Here is a 15,742-nt window from a genome sequence, read left to right on the forward strand (position 1 = left end):
ATCAGGTGTGTTTCCCAACAGATAATTTAAAAAACAATTGTTCTTGTAAAAATGCATCGTTTATCAGACGTGCTCGAATTCGTGCTGTTTTCTGCTTTCCATGTTTCTATTATAACTATCACTCTGGTTCGTGCGATACTCCAGCTACTTCTGGTCACTAATTGTTAATTATGTGCGAGTGCATACCGAACTTTTCAATAAATTGTATCCACTTGAATATTATTTGTGATATTGTGTTTTATTTCAAGTATTATTTTTCCACGACAAACGACTTTCAACAACTTATTATATGCATTTGTTGCAACTGATTGCCGGGAATGTGTGTGTGTGTGTGTGTGTGTGTGTGTGTGTGTGTGTGTGTGTGTGTGTGTCAACATTTGAATTACAAAAAAAAGTTGCATGGCGCGAGATTCGATCCGGCGACTTTCGGATTACGAACCCGAGTGCTTACCGCTGCGCCACGACACTATAGAAAGTGCTTTTTCAAATGCACTTAGACCAGTTCCAACCCACACCACATGTTAATTTTCTGCAGTAAGCTGATTTATTATGTATTTTACCCAAATACTTTGATTATTACAGAATTAAGTATTCTGTAATGATGTTGTTGCATTTAATATTGTGGTATTAATTCGACTAAGTAGAAACAAGATTAATATTTTCCAGACAATACAAATAACTACACATTTTAAGTGGGGGTCTCCAAACCATTAAAAGATCAGTGCTGATACAGCTTGGACAGCATCTGCTTTCTATGACAATGAGTTTACTACTGAAACAATAACTTCATAATAGATTTCTTTTTCTCCTCAACCTAACAGAAACCATGATAGTTCATTCCCCCTTTGTGAAGCCTTCCTGCAATGATTTTAACTTCATATATTTTAAGAACTGATAATCTGGACGATGATGATTTCAGTTATTACACGAGCTATTGCTTTGCCACGCAAAATCTGGACAGTTAATATTTTACTGTTTTCTTAACTCATGAAAATCGATAAACTTGACTATATCTAAGTCCCCTGCCACTTACACTAACAGAATAAAATTGTAATAGGAGCCTCCCACAGCATTAAGGCTCCCACTAGAGCAAACCGTCTTTTCAGCAGTGACTGACATTCTTTTGTAAACAATGTGAGTCACCACTCTTCTGGAAAGGGTAAGCAATGTACAGGGTGGCAGCAAGTCAAGGAATATTTTAAGCAACTGGTTTATAAAATTTTATTTAGGAGACCCCAGCCAAATCTTTACAAGTTTGCTCCTAGAGGAACTTCCATAGCGCATACATTACACAAGCTGCCTGCCTTTCAGAACCAACACAGTTCCGTCCAGTTCACACTGCTGACAAGAGATGCCCTCAGCCCTCTGCTGAAACTGCTAGCGAATTCACACCATTGGTTTTGGCAAACAGCATGCGTGGGATACAGGTCACATGTGTGCATTCTGGAGCATTCTGCAGTGCAGAATACAGTTGCCTGACTCTCCTGTGATACAGAACTCAAGCAGAACAGACGTCTTTCATGGCAGGCAAAGCCTCCAGTTCTACGTTTCATGACTGGCCATGAACGTAAGTTAACATGACCACCTCTCCTTCTGCTGCCCATTTCAATTTTAAGCAACTGGTTTATAAAATTTTATTTAGGAGACCCCAGCCAAATCTTTACAAGTTTGCTCCTAGAGGAACTTCCATAGCGCATACATTACACAAGCTGCCTGCCTTTCAGAACCAACACAGTTCCGTCCAGTTCACGCTGCTGACAAGAGATTCCCTCAGCCCTCTGCTGAAACTGCTAGCGAATTCACACCATTGGTTTTGGCAAACAGCGTGCGTGGGATACAGGTCACATGTGTGCATTCTGGAGCATTCTGCAGTGCAGAATACAGTTGCCTGACTCTCCTGTGATACAGAACTCAAGCAGAACAGACGTCTTTCATGGCAGGCAAAGCCTCCAGTTCTACGTTTCATGACTGGCCATGAACGTAAGTTAACATGACCACCTCTCCTTCTGCTGCCCATTTCAATTAGTCGTTCAACCTCCTAAACTCACCTAAATCTCCTAACTTCCAACCCTAGGCGTGCCCCTTGTTTACTCTAATTTTGAATATATTCTCTTTATTTTACCTAATTTCCTGTTCTGTCATTTAATGGCAGCCTGTTCTGTCATTTAATGGCAGCATTGGATGTCCACTTACAAGACCTGACCAGATGACCTGCTGTATGTTGTCGTCGTAAGCCACATGCAACAACTTTTCCCCCTCCCCCTGCCCATGTACACATCTACAGAGCACAGGTGAAAAACAGACATTTGATGGAACATATGTGGACAGGCAAGAAAATACAAAGTATAGGGTTACAGATACACCAGCAAGATAATGCAGAGTATAATTACAAAAACAATTTTTTTTGTTTATTTAATTTCCCCGTGTCGTATCATAATTTCAACAATAAAAAAATTGCATAAATACAGAATAGGCATAATGTTAACTATTTAGACATATCCCTTTTATGAATAAGAGTTTGTAAATTTGATTAGTCAGAGTGTGTAAGAAAAATATTTCCCAAGAAACTACTCATGAAGGGGTGACGGGGGGAGGGAGGGGGCTGATCTTATATTCAGGGTTGTCTTATACTCGAGTAAATACCATATTTTTCACTCTGCATGGGAGTGTATGTAGTACTGAAACCTCCTAGCTGATTAAACAATGTGCCAGACTTCATCTGAAAGCTAGCAGGCATCTCTTGTTTTCTTTATGTGTCTATCGGTGACTCAGCAACTAAATTATTTGGTGAGTTAATTCCTTTACTTATTAAATTACTCATAATGTTATTACTAGAGCCCAGATTTTCATGCACTGTCAAATCGTAAAACATGCATACATTCATGCAATGTCATATAATTAAATACACATAATAAGGCAGATAAAGAATTAAAAAGTGACAGAAAATTATGTTTCTGTGTCACAAGGAGACACAGATGCATATTTAGGTGAAGAAATTTTGGACAAATTTTGATGAAGTTGATAGTTTTTTTACACTTTTGCTACAAAATATTATTTGTCTTCTTTGAAAACTCAGAATCAGGATATGACCTGACAACTTTGTTATCTTAAAATCAGCAGCACCCTCTTCTCCACAGGATGATTGCAAAGATTTTTTAACCCTTACAATAACTATCTGGGACTCTACCTGTGAATTGCAACTTGGGGATTTCCAAAGGAAAATGCACAAAATTTGATTTGTTGTGAATCTGGTCTTGCCTCATATCTGTTTCCTTGAATATCACTATCATGTCTCTAATATAAACTGTGTTAGTGACCTGAAAAACCTATAACCCAAAAATGAAGCACGAAACCTACATTGGAGGCTTTGTGGTAGAATGAAGCAAAGAGTGTCAACTTCAGTAGATCTGTAGAAATTCAATGTCTCTTACTGACAACATAATCAAAATTATCACAGTAAAAGATGGCAGCATTAATCCAGGTACCCCACCTGGTTAAAAAAGGTTGTGGGGGCAAGGGTAATTCTGGCAGAATCTCTAAATCCAGCAACATGGACAAGTGCTTTTAAGAGTACCTTCAATTGGAAAAAAAGGGCAGCATATGACTTAATGCTGTCAGCAGTTTCAAACCTTTGTATTTTGTGCATCCATTTTCATTGTTAGTATCATTATTTGTAACAGCGTATTCACACAATCAACTTTTATACTACCATTTCAGTTACATGATGTAGCGCATGGGCCAGCCATGTTAGACACTTCAAGTTATGATAAAAATATTTAATAGCTTCCCCAGTCTTCATCACATATGGAGCAGCATTGTGCAACAACAATAATAATAATAACAATAATAATACCCCTTTTTAATTTTATTTTATTGGCACAAAGTATATTGACTTCTACCGAGCTGAAGTAGGGCACTTGAGCTCACTATGAAGTTCACGAACTTCAACAAATTTGCAGAATTGCTTATGTTCTGCACCTTGGCGTAGTTCATATCAATAAATCAATAAAAGATGGTGTCATGCACGTTATTGCAAAAAAAAGGTCAAAAATGTGATATAATGTGCATTACAAGTGTCCCAAATCATACCGTCTTCAAAATATACATTTACCCAGCAAATGGCCACACATGCAAAAATTCATGCAACTTGTGTTTACACGAAAACCTGGACTCTAGTTATTAGACACCTGCCTCAGAAAGTCAATAACTCTCACAGACTCATAATAATTTGAAATAAAATCATCTCAATAACCAGGAACATTCACACGCATACTTATAGTTATAGAATTAATTAATGCTGACTCCCAAACATCACATTCATTTCTTCCTAACAATTCCATTATGACAAAAACCTAACAATCCCATTATGAGGTATAAATAATATTTGACTGAATTTGAGAAAAATGATAGCTGCACACTATACAAAGCACAGTTCACAGCGTTACCCTGTCAATATTTACAGCAATCACATAAGTGAAAAACTAATTGTGACCATGACTACAGCATAGATATAGTGAATATATACCTGATTCGTTGTGGTCTCTGGGCCACCAGCTGGGTTTAAAATATTTCTTCTGTCTAGGTGATTCAGCATATGGTTCACCTGTTAGAAAATACAACACTGGTCAATGTAACTAAGCAGCTATCAAGAACATTCTGTAACTTTTATTAAGAAAGGAAAGGAAAGGAAAGGAAAGGAAAAAATATGCAATATCATAGCCATGTGACTGGCAGAAATGAACACTACCTGGTACAATTTATATAAATTAGGATTATGAACATCAAATCACCACCACCACCACCACCACCTACTACTAGTACTACTACTACTACAATTCTATTCAGTTAAGTACTATCAAGTTCAACATCACAATTAAAAATACACAGCCAAGTAGGCAACACTGTTTGTGGCTTTCCTACAAATAAAATAGCACACACGTTGGTGAGGTTATAGATTCTTTGTTATTTAGAAACTTCCCTTTGTCCATTTCCTCCTCATGTTATGACAAATATTACAACCAACCATTTAATTCTACAGTGCCATCGTATCCACATGCATACTGAAGGAATCATCAACAGTTCACTAAGCCTCCTTGACAGCAACACCTGGCTGTGGAGCATCACTCATACTAGAGGTATGGATGCCTTTCACTTTTGAATGTTTTTCAGCTACAACCAAAGACTGTCTTATATGACCCTGAAAAGGACTATGCCATCTCTCTCTAGGGGGCAAGGTTTCAGAATAAAGTTTCATATTTTGGTGCAAAAGTCTATAAAACATTGTCAGTGGATATCAGGCAGGAAAATGAAGATTCTAAGTTATTCAGGTCAAAGTAAAAGAATGCTACATTAACTACTATTTTTACTACTTATCAAAATACTTTCCTTCAAGAATGTAATTCTGCATAACTCAAATAATTATGTAAGACAGATCTTGACTTTGTCAGTATATAGAAAGCTGACAAGGGTTTGTGAGAAGTTAGATAAATGCTTTGTTTGAAGTATTATCTAGTAACAAGTCCTTAGTAGGATAAGGGGAGGTGGGAGGGGGGAGCAAGGGCAGACTTTTCTGAAGTAATTATCACAGCTACAAATCTGAGTATATTAGGCTGAGTCATAGTTTCATGTTAGTATACATGGTATCAGCATGGGATCCACGGGTACCAAACACAGATGTGTACTGCAGACTGCCAACCTTCCAGGCAGCTGGCAACGAATTTGCAGATATGCAAGGTAAACTGTTTAAACACAAACATCATCAAACTGTATTTGTTGTCAACCACATCTCTGACAGCTGCCACAGTCATACGTGGCACCAGTCTTGCCATTGGAGGTGCAAGAGGCACCACAATTAGTGCTTTTCGGGCCTTAGCTTTGAGTGTGATTGCCACTCCCTTAATCAGGGAATCAGGGCTCTCACTGCCCAGTGCTGTCATACATGTACAATTGTGTACATTTTCTCACTCCAAGCGCTGTCCATGTTCACCATATTGGCTGTTGATGTCTTTTCTGGGAGCCGTGTGCCGAGTTGTCTATACTGTCCACTAATGGCTTCACATTGCATTGCAGCCCAGCCATTGCTTGGTGTTTCATCCCAGTTCTCCATGCTGGGCCCATCATTAGCCACACCTGCAGCCCATCTGTGTGCAACTTATTGTTGCTCCCTCCTCTGGCTGTGTCATCTGCCCATGCGAGGAAGACATCTCTCTGAGGTGGCCATGTGTATCTCCAACTGGCTATGAGCTTCTGCCTTAATGGGACCTCCCTTCTGGACCATCTTTGAGCTCTACCACTCTCCACCGATAGGGCCACATCGACGTCACCTTCATACGAAGTCTTCTACTGCAATGGAAGTGACTGTCAGTGGACTGGTACCGAGTAGTGTATATTCAAGCCTGAATGACTGTTTTGTTGTATTCAGTTTGAACATAAATAAAGTTTATTTCTTTCTTCCTATCTGGGGCACATTGTTTGGCCTGTAGTCAGCAGTTGTTGCTGCTGCCTGCGAATGTATAAATAGGCCCATTTCATATCCCTGAAGGCTCTATTTTATGTTGGGATTTACAGAACATGATGGGTGAATGAATGTATGAATGCACTATCACTCATGTGTCAACACATTAGGGAAGAAAGAACAAACCAGCTGCCAACTGGGTGAAGCAAGTGGTGGGAGTTTTGAAATTTGGTTGACATTTAATACTGACAATTCAATTTTTTAAATTAGATTGTACAAAGTTAATTGAAATACTATATATAATGGCTTTATTATTTCTACAATGTCTTGAAGCAACCTTTCAGTTATACTTGAAACCATATGAAAGAGCCAGTAACTCAAGAAGCCAGCAGAAAGGTAGCAAGAGTGTTTTGGATTAAGTGTTTCAGAGAAACCAGGGTGCAGAATGTATGGCTTCCCACTGGATTCAGTTACTGTCAAAAAGAAAGATAGCACTGCAATGTACTTCTTATATGCTAGAACAACTTGATTCAGTCACAAACCAGTCACAATGTAACCTTGCATAAAACAAATGGGTGGTGTTTTGTTCTCAGGAAACATCAAAAGAAATCCATACTGTGATACCATGCAAGACCATTTGTGAAATGCATTATCACAGACAGTAGACAAGCACAATGGCTCAAATGAAGAACTGTACCAATTTCCTGGTGCTTCACAGGCTAATGTGGTGCAAGACAAATGAAATTTAATATCTGGCTATGTTTTGTTTTTTTATAATTTATGATAGGTTTACAGAATTTGTCATGTACCTTTTATGCTGATGGTGCAAGTATGAAAGCTAAAACCACTCAGTAACTAGATCTAATTATAGAGAAAGTAGTTGCCAGATAATTCTGCTGGATCCTGAATTGAAATAAAAAGATAAAAAAACTGTTTATTACTGTGCTCAGTCTCATCTGCCTTTGTCCAGTGATAGCATATGAAGCAATATGGCCAGCACAACCAAATCCAGACATTCTGGTAGCATGGTCATTTAAATCTGTACTGTTCAACTATTCACCATGGAATTAACTGCTGAACTCATGTTTTACACCAATTGTTTTGTTTAAAACTTGAAGTTACATTAACCCTGTCACTGCAGAGTCACGAAAGCATGCAAGAAACAGACTTTCTGGCAGTCAACTTTTTTCTTTTTTCTTTGTGTCTCTTTATGTCAAAAATAAACAATTAAACTCTTGGGCATCTAAATACAGCTCACACATGTTTATTTTTGCAGTTTTACAAAAACAATTACTTACATTTTTTCTATGTATGATTACTTTTGGAAACTATTAATAATACACAAATCTGACATTGCAATTTGAACACTGATATCTTGCATCCTTCCTTTGTTTTGGAGCCGAATAAGTATATATGATGCATTTATTTTCCTCCAAGGGCTGGTGAAACAAATTAATATGAATTGTCATCTAAGCACCCATTATCAGAATGGAAAAGTACTGTAGCTTTATTATAAGTTATATCATGGTCAGCATCGTGGAAACTATGGCCTTCATCTACACTTTCCAATGTGCTAAATAATTCGTTTAATGCTCAAACAACTCTTCCACTGCAAACAATGTAAGAAGAAGATGCCATTCTGTACACTGAACCTCATGAACAAGAATGAATAACACAATACTACAAAGCAGTTTTTGGCTTGGAGTGAAGTTAACAGGCCTAACACAGAACAGTACTTATCAGGGCTAAGCAACATAAGAAACCAGTTTAAAACAAGTGTAGCATACACAAAATGGGCATATCACCTGACATGTAGCATCTGCCACCTGTATATACATGAGTGTAGCAGTGAATTGGTTAAATGCATGGTTTACCTTCAACTACGTATGTAAAAAATGTAGCCATCAAGACCAATCAACACAGTTATTAAATTTTGCCTTCAGAATCTGTCTTTCACTCTCCAGGGAAGTATGCATGGTTTTGAAACTTCCTATACAGATTAAACTGTGTGCAAGACTTTGTAGGAAACCTAGCAAGGTTCTCTCGATTTTTTATGTATGTATCTATCAATGACCCAGCACCTCAACTATTTAGTGGGTTAATACCTTTACTCATAAAATTAGTCATAATGTTATTACTAGAGCCAATATTTTCATGTACTATCAAATTGTAAAACATGCCTGCATTCATGCAGTACCATACCATTAAATGTGCACAATAAGGCAGAAAAAAATGTGGTATTAAGTTCTATATTTATTTCTACTTTCTTCTAAAACAGTACACAGTAACCAATTTCTCCCACTTTTCTTCATTTACATTCATGCATTTACAAGACAGAGTATTTTGTACACAGAAAATGAACTTTCTATGTCACAGGAAGTAACAGGTGCATACTTAAATGAAGAAACTTGGGGCGAAGCCTGGTCAAGTTGATAGCATTTTACACTTTTGTCACAAAATATTTTTTTGTCAGCTTCATAACCTCAAAACCAGGATCTGATCTAATAAATTTGTCAATCTTAAAAGTGGCCACTCCCACTTCTCCACAGAATGGTGACACAGATTTTTCAACCTCTTCAATAACTGTCCAAGAGTTCACAAAGGCTTGCAACATTGTTATTGCCACAGGAATATGTGTAAAATTTGATGTGATTTAAATCTGTTCTTGCATCCTGTTTAGAGACACCAGTTCAAAATTTAATTATTTATACAATACCAGTTCCTTGCTAACAGCTTATTACAGCCTCAAGATAACAGACTCATCCCACACATGCTGTTTTCTGTGCAGGGGCAACAACTACAGAAAACTGCAGGTTGGTGAACATTATTCAGAGCTTATGCATTCCACACAGGGCAGTGGAAGCAACTAGGCACCTCATGTGTACTGCAAGTTTAGTACAAATCAGATCAGTGACATCATCTGTGGTAACACAGAGGAGGAGGGAGGTATAAAGGAAGGAAATTTTTGAGGAAAGTGATTTATCATGCATATGTAAATTCTCTCTCTCTCTCTCTCTCTCTCTCTCTCTCTCTCTCTCTCTCTCTCTCTCTCTCTCTCTCTCTCTCCTCCCCCCCCCCCCCCCCCCACCTACATGGCAACCCTTGCGGGAAATATCTTTGAAGTCGCAGTGCTTTGGATTGATGAGGCTAGACTTTATTAACAAGAAATGTGAACTGTAACCGATCAGTGAGCTAAGGAGGGACCATGTACAAGTGAAACGTAAATGGCTAGAGAACTGCATAAGAACTGTGATAAATAGGCTAGAGAACTGCATAAGAACTGTGACAAATAGGCTATGAACTGTGTTTGAATTGTTTTTGAGCTTTTGTTGAACTATAATAATTGATGAAACTAAATCAAATTTTTTGTTGCTATGAAAGTAATGTTAGCGTAAATCAGGAATAGGAAGTGCTGAAGTACTACGAGAATAAAATTTAATGTTGTGTGCATGGTCTGTGGGATTACACTGTAAACCGTCACTTAAAGATTCTTCACACTACAAGCTGGCGCAGCATGCACAGTATGATGAGACATCCATGGACAAAAAGTGCAGTGACAGCAAATAGTAATGAGTGCAGTTAGCAGTATAGGGCTCATCTGTTGTGTCTGTTTCAACACACAACAACAGTGGAATTGCAGCTAGGGGTGCAGCCAACAGCTGTGAGAATCGAATCAGCAACAGTATGTCAAGAAAGAAAAGTAGTGTAAATTTTCTGCCTGTGCAGTAGCCACCAAAAAGATCGCGGGAGGCACACATCGGCACAGCGCGTCACAGACAGTAGTTGCCGCAAGGAAAGTCCCGTCCACCAGAAGGCACGCGAGAATTCGGCCCCACCCTTGACGGGCGGAATGACAAAAACTCAGGCAGCACAGGCCGTGCCCAGTCAGTTCACATTGGGCTTGCCTAGCAGACAGTTCCCAGTCTACGCTATGTGAAGTCCGACGGAAAACGTGAACCGTGTTACTATACAATTGGCGACAAGTAGGGTCGTTCTTTCACGTGTTGCATCAGTGTTCTGGTTTCACAGCTTATCCACGGTATGGAGAATTTAGTGCAGGTTTTGGTTGAGCAGCAGATGGAGCTCATGGCAACCATGAAACAAGTGCTTCCGGCATTGCTCTCCACGCAGTTTGCTCCAGTGCCATTCCCTCCTCTCTTTCGCCCATATGACAAGATAGCGGAGGATTGGGACGCATATGAACATCACCTTCGGCAGCATTTCCAGGCATTTCATGTTGCCGATGTGGAGGTATGTCGTGCTCTTTCCTTGTCTTGGATATATCCATTGCTGTATCAAGTTTTGTGGCAGCTAGCACTGTTGCAGGAACCCTCGTCCTTGTCTTTTGACGCATTATGTTCATTGCTGTCTTCATATTATCACCGCAGCATGGATGTTGTGGCAACTCGGGTTGAGTTCTATCAATGCAAGAAACAGCCCCATCAGTCATAGTGGGCATGGGCCACTACTCTGCACTGTCTTAGTAGCAAGTGTCATTTTGTCACGGACCAATCGCGAGAGTCGTATGCCCACACTATGGTGAGCGATGTCATTGTTCGTTCGGCCCCTAATAGGGAGGTCTGGCAATGGACCCTGCAGTTGGGAGACCATTCCCTTGAGGAAGTCCTGTCCATTGCTCAATCGTATGAAGTCCCTCACGCCGCAGGTCAACAGTTGGAAGCATGGTGCAACGTCGCGGAAGTTCAGGGCGGCGCGGCCGCGTCCATTGCATCCGGGGTGGATGATGTGCGAGGGATACAATTCGACCATTACGGCAGCTCCCACATGGCACATAAACAGAGTTCCGGCCACCAGCCCCTGTTACTGTCCTGTGCGTAGTGCTATATACGTCATGATCAGTCAGAGTGTCCACAGTGTTGGGCCGTTTGTCGCAAATGTAATAAAAAAAGGACACATTGCTAAAGTTTGCCACTCAGCCTCAAAAGAATTGAAAGAAGCAGGTACAGAGGACATGGACATTGACATTCAAGAAGTTTCATTGGGCCAGGCTCCCGACGCATTGGCACACAAACTCTTTATCGAGGTGTCAGTTCGGTCACGCCAATTACAACTGCAAGTAGATGCGGGCGCAGCAGTTTCCTTGTTGAATGCACAAACTTACTCCAACCTTGGGTCACCCCCGTTGGCACCAGTTTACCAGCATCTACGCGGTTATGGTAAACAGTTCACTCCCCTACTGGGTCAATCCACTACCGACGTTACTTAAAAATCAGTCACTCGGCCTCTTACTTTTATTGTTGTCAGTGATGCGAGCTCCGCTAACCTTTTTGGATTGGATGCCTTTCAAGCTTTCAGTTTTTCTATCACAGACACCATACAGTTGGTCTCCGAAGAAGTTCCCTATCAATCATTGGAATCTTTGATCTCTGACTTTAAGGATATCTTTGAGGAGAGCCTGGGGCGTGTTTCAGACTTTAAAGCTCACTTAACATTGAAGGTGTCGGCTCGCCCGCATTTTCTACGTGTGAGGCAGATCCCCTTGGCTCTCTGCCCTCAGGAAAAAGAAGAGCTAGACCGGGAGACAGCCCTCGGGGTTGTTCTTCCCATTTCTTCTAGTGAGTGGGCTTCACCCCTCGTTATTGTCAGGAAACCCTCAAGAAAATTACGTCTTTGTGGCGATGTATAGGCCACCATTAATTCCCAACTGGTGGTGGACACCTATCATTTGCCTTGTTCTGATGAATTGTTCTTGGCAGTGGCAGGAGGCCAATATTTTTCAAAAATCAATGTTTCAGAGGCTTATCATCAGATACCACTTGATGAGGAGTCCAAACGGCTGGCGGTCATCAACACCCCATTTGGCCTTTACCAATACCAGTGGTTGGCCTTCGGAATATCCAGTGCCCCGGCGATATTTCAGCATTATCTTGAGCATGTCACGTTGACAATCCCTCATGTATTAATTACCTGGGCAATATAATTGTCACAGGCCGCAGCATGCAGGAACACTTGCACAATCTTCGAACCCTCTTTCTCAAATTCAGGTCTGTGGGCCTGCATTGCAACCTGCGTAAGTCGAACTTCTTCCAACCATCCATTGGGTATGTGGGCTACACCATCTCTCGGCATGGCGTCCAGCTGCTAGGAAGTTTGGTCCAAGGTATTGTCGACCTTCCGCGGCCCACTTTGCTGAAGGAGTTACAAGCTTTTTTAGGCAAGATTGCCTATTACCACTGGTTCATTCCCAGGGCTTCCACCATAGCCCACCCTCTGTACTGCCTTCTGCGCAAGGGTGTTCCTTTTGATTGGTCGCCTGCATTCGAGCGAGCGTTCACCTCGTTGAAGGGCCTCCTCACGTCAGCACCTTGTTTGGCTACTTTTGACCCCAATAAGCCATTGGTCCTGACTACAGATGCTTCACAGTATGGGGTGCGGGCGGTCCTGGCCCATTGCATCGCAGATGGCTCTGAGCAGCCACTGGCGTTTGCATCTAAAACTCTTAGTCCCGTGCAGGCCCATTACTCCCAGGTGGAAAAAGAGGCTTTGGCCATTGTCTATGCTGTTACCAAGTTTCACCCTTTCTTGTATGGCACGAAGTTTCAGTTAATCACTGACCATAAGCCATTAATATCATTACGGACAGGGCGGCCCAGAGACTGGAGCGCTCGGCCTTGTTCCTCTCTATGTACCATTATGACATTCATTTTTGCCCTACCGGACAGCATGCCAACGCCAATTCTCTTTCCCATCTTCGGGTGGGCCTGGATCCTCAGTTCAATCGGGAGGAGATTATGTGTTTTCATTTGGATGTGGCATCCCACCAAGCAGTTGATGGCTTCCCGATCACTAGCTCTAGAGTAACCAGGGAAACGGCAGCTGATCCGGTTCTCCGGCAAGTAGTTTGCCTCGTTCAGCGGGCGTGGTCGTCCCGTCCTCCAGGACAGGCCTCGGACCCTCTTCGTAATTATTTTTTTCTATAAGACCGCCTCTCAGTCTTCAAAGGAGTTCTCCTTCTGGCTACCAATGATACAGCTTCTTGTGTGGTTGTTCGTGCAAGTTTGCGAAGGGAGGTCCTCACGTTATTAATTGAGGGGTGTTTCCCGTACTAAAACCTTGGCTCGCAGACATGTGTACTGGCCCGGTATTGACAGAGAAATTGAGCACTTGGTGGCTGCCTGTTCCCAGTGTGCGAGCCAACAGGTGTCTCCCAGGTCACGTTCTCTTCATGACCGCCTGCAACCTAGGCATGGGAATGTGTTCAGATAGATTTTGCGGGCCTGTTTCTCAATGGATTTTGGCTCATTGTCATTGATGCTTATTCCCAGTTCCCATATGTGGTCCACTGCTCTTCAACCACTTAAGAAGTTGCAATCTAGGCAATCGCAAAAATCTTTTCTGTGGAAGGTCTGCCAGTCACCCTGGTATCGGACAATGGACATCAGTTTATTTCGCAGACCTTCCAGGATTTTTGTAGGTGCTTTGGTATTCAGCATGTTTGCTCTCACCCCTTTCATCCACAATAGAATGGGGAAGCCGAGCACATGGTGCGCACATTTAAGACACAGATGAAAAATTATGTGAACGAATTTCCTGCGGAGGAGTCGTTGACATTTTTCCCGACGGCATACCTGACCACACTGATGGGAGAATGCAACCCCACAGAGCTCCTCCACGGACACCAACCTAGGACTCTGCCTGGTCCTCACCAGTCTTCGCAAACGGGGGTACCCGGCTTTCCACCGGGTATGTTGGTCTGGGCACGTGGGTTTGGTCGCAATCCACGTTGGATACCGGCGGTGGTCCTGCACCACAATGGCCGCCGACTCTATACCTTGAAGGTGGGGGACCAGGAGGTACATTGTCACCAAAATCAGCTACGTCCACATTTGGGCACCCACCCTCCGACCCCTCAGGTGCTGGCTTCCCCATTGCCAGCACCCGAGTTGTTTTCTCAGGGGACGCGACCACCCCTCCCACCTGTGACTCCACCAAACTGCAATGGTTCTCAGCCTGGGCGGCCTCCAGTAGCTCCAGCACTGGTGTCGCCATTGTTAGAGATGCCCCAGCGAGAGCCGGCCCCCCTCGAAGGCCCAGTTTCTCAGGAGGTTGGTTCACCTGTGGTTGTGGCTTCCCCCTCGTCCCCGCCACTGGGTATGGCCCCTCCCAAGATGGACCGGGATCCGGAGCTGAACGGCTTGTCACCGATTCTGTCCCGGGCTCTGGTGGTAGGATGATGGGGTCCTCTTCGTGTGGGTCACTTCCAATTGTATTCGAAGGTTCCGGCTCGAGGGTTGGCAAATCCCCCCCGACTCCAGCCTCCAATGGACATGGAAGCCATCATTACTGAACAATGCTCCACCTACCGATGCAGTGGATCACAGTGGCTTCACCCCCCACCCCCCGGACCCCTGGAAGGAGGAGGAGTGCAGCAGCCACCAGAAAGATCGCGGGAGGCACACATCAGCACGGCATGTAATGGGAGTAGTTGCCGCAAGGAAAGTTTGGTCCACCAGAGGGCACGTGAGAATTCGGCCACACCCTCGGCCAGCAGAACAACAACAACTCAGGCAGCATGGGCCGTACCCAGTCAGTTCACATCGGGCATGCCTCACAGACAGTTCCCGGTCTACGCTATGTGAAGTGCAACGGAAAACGTGAGCCGTGTTACTACAGCCTGCATATAGCAGTCTAAGATCTGCAATTGGAACATCAGTAATAGTAAAATGTCTGGGAATAAGAAATGAGATATGCTCTTGGCAGTACAAAAGGAATTCAGTTGTACAGCAGTAGTGATGATTTGGTGGGTCAGATAAAAATAAATGGTGGTGAAATCAGATATGGGTTTAATTATAAGTCAAATTTAGTTGAAAATAATTCAAGTGAAAACACATATTCACATTTTGGTGGTGAACCCGAAACAAAAAAATAAAAAACCGAAGATCTCACTGTGAATCCTGAAGTAGCCACGAATGATTTCACTGGAAATGTAGAGTTAACTAATACCAAAGACAGTAAAAATGTAGCTTTCATGGCAAACAATGATAATGTAAACCCAGGATGTGTAGTACCTAGTTAGAATGAAGTGATTGATTGGAATGACGATATCAGAGAAAATGACTCTAACATCGACATTACTAACAAACCAACAAATGAGATACATACATTAAGTTATCATACAGTATCAGCTGACACTTTACCAATTCAGTATTATGATCAGTATATGAGGTCTCTACTAAAATTAATTTCGGAGGATCAAAAAGTAGCACCAAAAAAAAAAACAGATAATAGGTTAAAGGAAGTTAATGTGGGAACAGCACAACTTAACTC

At 42.1% G+C, this 15,742-nt stretch overlaps 1 protein-coding gene across 2 annotated transcripts in view; it reads right to left on the minus strand.

Moving 5' to 3' along the window:
- The window catches only part of LOC126299334 (uncharacterized), an 864,357-nt gene that overhangs the window by 549,004 nt on the left and 299,611 nt on the right, over nt 1-15,742 (minus strand). For both annotated transcript variants that reach the window (XM_049991164.1, XM_049991163.1), the window contains exon 8: nt 4,526-4,603. In XM_049991164.1, coding sequence (XP_049847121.1) covers nt 4,526-4,603 — 78 coding nt within the window. The remainder of the gene's footprint in view (nt 1-4,525; nt 4,604-15,742) is intronic.

The sequence above is a fragment of the Schistocerca gregaria genome, chromosome X (assembly GCF_023897955.1).
Source record: "Schistocerca gregaria isolate iqSchGreg1 chromosome X, iqSchGreg1.2, whole genome shotgun sequence".
Lineage (NCBI taxonomy): Eukaryota > Metazoa > Arthropoda > Insecta > Orthoptera > Acrididae > Schistocerca > Schistocerca gregaria.